We start from the raw sequence: 6,000 nt of genomic DNA, 5'->3' as shown, positions 1-6,000 counted from the left end.
CAAAGTTTTTGGGGAATAATAGATAATTGCCATTTTCTGTACTTTTGAGGCATAAGCAATAAGAAAACAACACTACCCAGGAACACATTTTTTTTGTTACACAGTGAATTATTAAATACGAGGATAATCAGATACACGTGTTTTGTTCTTAATTACGTGGAACTGCTAATAAACAATGGTTGCAATGATGCCATTGTTCATGATACGATACGATATGTTAATACATGTCACCGTGTGGCAATTCACGCGATATCAGTTTTCCATTAACTATGTGATTCAAATGAAGGAAACTATTTTTTATTTCACCAGGTAAAGCCCATTGAGTTATATCACTCCTATTCAGAAGCGACCTGGCCACAAATGATAGCTCAACGATATAGCAGGCAAATACTCTAAACACAAATGTTCCTAAATGTGGAGAAAAATGCACGCGACCACCACGGGGAGAGAGAGACACACACAGCCTCCAAATATACAATAGGCATCGTCAGGGTTAGGATCGAACCCACGACCTTCTGCACATCAGGCGAGGGATTTAACATGTCCAAGCCATTGTGGCACCCCTTGCGTTTGTCAAGTGTTCTTCATTGTGTCTTCCGTCCAACCTATATTGTTTTTCCCCAATGTTCTGCACAGGCCACCGCTTCTGGTGTGGCATTGCCAAATCTTCAGGAGTACATTGGGCTGTTGCAGGGCATCGCAGGAGATGATATGTGGTTTGTTTCTTCTGACAAGCAAATTTTTCAGTTGTGCAGAATACCCCGCCATGATTTAATGAGAGAGTTGCATCTGTCAAAACCCACTCTCAGTCTGTTTAGGCTCCGCCATGTGAGCCATTTGGAATTGGAGCCAGATGCGAGCTCCTCACTGGGAATAATTCCTCATCGGCACCATTCAGCAGCTTTGACGCTTGATTGTTTTATATCAGGGGAGTTTGGAAAGTTATCGTATTGTTGCTGAGATTGTCCGTGCTTCCGGTATGAATGAAGATCGCTTAGAGTCTAAGCCTTTGACCGTATATTTCTCGACATTTTTGCCAGCCATGATTCTCCCTCACCGTAACTTGTTCACAATCCGCACCGCTACTCACAGACCTCGCACACGGTTAAACGATGACGTCATAATTGCCACCACTGGCCCTCAGAAGAAACATGACGTTTTACCAAAAGCCCTAATTTAAGGTGTATAAAAATCTAACAAGTAGGCTTTCGTGACAAATATTATTCACGATAAAGTGTTTTTGTCGTGGGTTAGATCACGTAAATGTAAATATGTTGCAAAGCTACCTCCACTCGACACAGCCAATCAGTAAGGTTTGTCACGTGAACATTCAGAAAGTAATAATGGATTTGTTAGAGAGTAAAACCACAATTTAAAATTGTTAAACATGGTCATAGTCTGTTGACGTGTGACAGACCTTACTAACTGGCTGTGTCGGGTGGAGGTGAATTTACAACACATTTACGTGATCTAACCCAACAAAGAAAACTGTATCGAGAATATTTTTTTACGACCAACTTTAATTATAATTAACGCGCACAAGAAACACTCATCAACAACACTGCTGTAAAATAAAAATCAATAGAATGGGACACGTTTCGAACAATGGTGCTTTCTCATAATAGCACACCATTGTTGTTTTTGTTCATTGTGCCTGTGCATGACTGCATTTCAGTATGACCAACAAAAGTTATTAATTATATAATTTTGATGCCAGCAAAAAGGGCCCCGTAGATTTAACTGCTCAACTAGAGCTATTAATGCTTTGATATTTACATTTCCTGTGTGCTATTCACCTTTTGACGTTCTCGAGTCTAACACTGGTCAGACAAAGCTGTGAAGGTGGCTGTCTCTGGAGCAAGCCAATCCGTTTCAACGACAATGCATACATTATTATTAAAGCATGTTTGTTTGCATGTTTTATCGCAAGTATGTGCGGTTAATGCAGACTTGATGCCTTGCAATATGTATCTCTTTGGTGTTTAAACATCTTAACACCTCTTGTATTCTTGCCAGAAACAGAAAAGCCCATTTACTTTTTAAGCATGTTTAATTATAAATGTGACGCATTAATCATTGTTATTTCAGAAATGTATTGTTAGGAAGTAAAATCTCATCTGTTTTACTAATGAAATTAGCAACAATTATCGCTATACGACGATCTTGCGCAAAGCTGATGGTACGACCGTTATCGACCGTCTTACATCGCACGCTGTACCGCAGTCGTATCGCCATATCGTGCCTCACGTGTCAAATCCATTGTTGTTGTTGTTCCTTCACCCAGCAGTAGATAGAGAATGGACAATGCAGGAACACACTGATGCCTGCATTGTCACCGCATGGAACATCTTTAGTTTTCGTAAAGAAATTCTTCAGGAACGTCCTAGAACGCAAGAGTTAAGTTCACAGGGACACGGGTTATGCAGTGTAACACTCCTCCATAGCGTTCTCCTCATCATGTCCATTCCCTACACACTGACATCACCAGTTGATAGAAGTAACCTGAGGTGTGATGATGTGATTGGTGGCGGGAGATGAGGAGACACGGCCCGAGATGTGACCATCTGTGCTTGGTGGTGGGAGATGAGGAAACTCCAAGATGTGATTATATGTGATTGGTAGCTGGGAATGAGGTGACAGGGATGAGGGGATGGGCAGGAAATAGGAGAGGGGACCGTGGGGATGAGAGGGGATGTCAGAGAAGGGATGAGATGGGGAGAGAGCTATAGATGAAGGAAAGAGCTGTGGATGAAGGAGGGAGCTATGGATGAAGGAGGGAGATGTGTGTTATGGATGTGGAATAAACGGACTGGAACCCTGACCTGTCTCTGTGTGTTTGTGGAGAGGAGAGTGTCCTCTACGCATGTAACAGGGAACTTGCTCACAAGGCTCTCAGAGCAACTCCCAGCGCCCTAATCTCATCTCTGCTATGCCATCGTCCTGATGTCATCTTGCCAAGGGAATTAGGGAGCGTCCCAGTGGCAGCTCTACGTGTGTGGTATTAAGTGTACGCAACTTCAGCTTGAAAATGCAGTCTTTCAGTTATGGGGAATACTGGTGATAGGTTTATCTTGTTACATAACTCAGACCTGCTATATTTAGCATAATTATATATTCTATATGATAACGTACACTTTATTGGTAGAGATTTTTATTACAATAACTACGGACGGAATTAGGAATTAGCGAAGGCGTATTTTATTATTTGGCACGGAAGTTGTGGAAGAGCATAGCCAAAAATATGCTTAATGCACCCCATCTATGCATTAATTTAGAACTAAACTATGTTTAGATCGCATAAAGAAGACTCAAATAAAATGGACAAACATGGGGGTAGTGTTAAGCCTATTTGTATTTTTTACATTTATTATTCCTGTTTGTTTTGTATATTTGTCCATAATGTACTGCGTTTAACATTTGTATGTTTTCTGTACCAACTTGCTTCCTGAGCAATGATCTCTAACATCCCTTTGTTCTGTCGCCCAGTCTTCCTGCATGAGAGGCGTGGTATTAATCAGAAGTGATGGTGATGATGAAGACATTTTAGAATGCCAATATAATCATTTGCATTGTTTTTGAAAGGTAATTTTCCATTCATTAAGTTGTGCACACCAGCCTGCTAATTTTCTGATTCAGTTAATGAATCCATCAGTGTCTTCGAGAAGGAATATCAAAGCCAGGCGGTGCAATATTTGGGTATGTAATTAGGTGTTTATTCTGGTGGCTGCTTTGTTCCACACTGCTCACCAGCATTCTCCATTTAGCACGGTTAGCTACGTACGATGCGAAATAATTCAACATACATACAATATTCTGCATCTGGGTGAGATTCTAGGAAGGTGACAGTGATCCCAGAAGGGTGATCAGGGCTTTATTTGGCCTGATACCAAAGTGCAGTGATTTTAAATCAACGACATTCAACATTAAGATAACTAAGCAAATAGCCTCCTTCACACGGCCTTCTGTAAGTGCATGAGTGTCAAAGCCGGTCCAGAGGTTGCTTGTCTTGAACCAAGGATGCTGAAATAATGTACTCTCAAAAGGCTCTATGGCCGATGGGTTGTGAGAGAAATTATTTTATTTGGACCTGTGGAGAGACGGGTATGTGAACGAGATCCAAAGATCTTAGGGACATTGTTCGAGTATTAAAATGGATCCGTTCCTGTATACATCGCGGGGCAAAACCATCGAGTGCCTGGTAGGTTAGCATCAAGATATAGTACATGAGGTGTGTGGTATGTACTATAAACTATGATGATGATCATCATCATGCTTAAAATAACCCATGGCTTTGGCAGTCGCAGCATCATCAACATAACCGTTGCTTACCTTGATGTTAATGTAGGACATTGATTCCTGCAGCTCACTGTTGGGAAAAAACAGGGAATGTCAGACCACCTGAACACAAGAACATTGAGACTAATGACTAATGGATATCCAACGTTTGGCCAGGACACTTGCCATTTTAGATAGTGTCCCAGTGTCCTGAAACATTTGCAAAAATACATAGATTTTTGCCAAAGTAAAAAATAACCTTTCCTCCTACCCAGCAAGCATAATTATACTGGTAGGAACCTACTGGTTCCACCAGCCCACAGGGGATTATTGTGTCCGTCTGTCGTGCAGGGATGGGCTGGGTGGGGAGGGAGGGGTTGGGTGGGGAGGGGCTGGGTGGGGAGGGGCTGGGTGGGGAGGGTGGGGCTGGGTGGGGAGGGTGGGGAGGGTGGGGAGGGGCTGGGTGGGGAGGGGCTGGGTGGGGAGGGTGGGGCTGGGTGGGGGGTGGGGCTGGGTGGGGAGTGGGGCTGGGTGGGGAGGGGCTGTTCACCCCGTGGTGCCCTTATAAAACTCAACGTTTAACCTACTCACGCCGGTTTGTGCCCGCCCTCACAGTCGGGCATATTTGCGGAATACACCACGCCGCTGTTGACCCTGGCCATTGACCGAGCAACCCAACGTTCCTACCAGCTCCCTCCGCAGGAATGTGTTAATGGAGGGAAGGCCTTCCTGATTAGTGGGCGTGGAAGGCAGTGGAGTGGGCAGGCCCTATGACCAGTGGGCGGGGCCAATGACAGCAACAGAGCCACTCATTTTGTGGGAGGGGATGGCTGTTGCGTGAGCGTGGTAATGTGAATGCGAGCGTCCCAGAAATGTGGTCGCCAAAATTGATTGTGTTTGGAACATTTGTATGTATGTTGAACTTGTTTAGCACCGGACGTAGCCATAGTGCTTAACGAAGACAACAAAATCAACACAAAAAGCAGTTCTAAAGAAATTAGTTTTAAATCTTGATTTAAAAGTGCATAGCTCAAGTAGCTTCTTAAAATCTGAAAGTGCGCAATGAGGTGACCGACTTTGTTCGATGGCTAGCCAAACGCCGCTGCTGGGAATATGACCGAAACAGTCCATTGATCAATTGAAGAATCAAAAGTGCATTTGCCCAGTTAAGCTAAGAAGCTCTATTTAAAAGGGTGACTAGGCCACCAGACAACATTAAAGCAATCCTCAATTACAGAATTATTTAAAAATGATGTTGTAAAATTACATTTACACTTGAACTTTAGTGATTTTAATAATAGAGTAAGTATAAATGAGGACAAAGATGGCAGAATTGAGATGCCAAGAGACGAAACTAGGTGGTTCCAAATACTTTGGCCAGCTTTATTAACTACTTTTGATCCAAATTGCGCGAATTCTAGGAATTTCTCATTGTATCTGTGTGAGGATGGCATTGACATCGGAACTACATTGTCAAAAGTATGTTAATCAAGTGCTGGGGCCAGAGGAAATACTTGCCAACAAATGTGACTGGTAGGAATAACAACACGTAATGGTGTTCGCGTCATGCCTTGCGTGCACGTCGTGTGACCTCGACATTGCATGCAGACTGATCTCAGCCTTGCCTAGACCATCAACTCTTAAAGCGGTGATGGCAATAGTCTAGCCAGGCAGCCAGCTAAAAAAACCTTATTCTTGGTTCTTTCGGCAAAGTCCCGTAGAAGG

At 43.2% G+C, this 6,000-nt stretch overlaps 1 protein-coding gene across 1 annotated transcript in view; it reads right to left on the bottom strand.

Moving 5' to 3' along the window:
* Positions 1–217: 217 nt before the first annotated feature.
* The window catches only part of LOC133348235 (uncharacterized), a 29,241-nt gene continuing 23,458 nt past the window's right edge, over positions 218–6,000 (bottom strand). Inside the window, exons 6-7 of the mRNA XM_061560953.1 lie at positions 4,330–4,366; positions 218–2,383 (exon numbers count right to left, since the gene is read on the bottom strand). Of these exons, the coding sequence (XP_061416937.1) occupies positions 2,351–2,383; positions 4,330–4,366 (70 nt within the window). The 3' untranslated portion in view covers positions 218–2,350. The remainder of the gene's footprint in view (positions 2,384–4,329; positions 4,367–6,000) is intronic.

The sequence above is a fragment of the Lethenteron reissneri genome, chromosome 27, assembly GCF_015708825.2.
Source record: "Lethenteron reissneri isolate LAM-NWPU_2019-01 chromosome 27, ASM1570882v1, whole genome shotgun sequence".
NCBI lineage: Eukaryota > Metazoa > Chordata > Hyperoartia > Petromyzontiformes > Petromyzontidae > Lethenteron > Lethenteron reissneri.
Note: the sequence above shows the minus strand (reverse complement) of the source record. Positions and strands in the feature narration are given on the sequence as shown.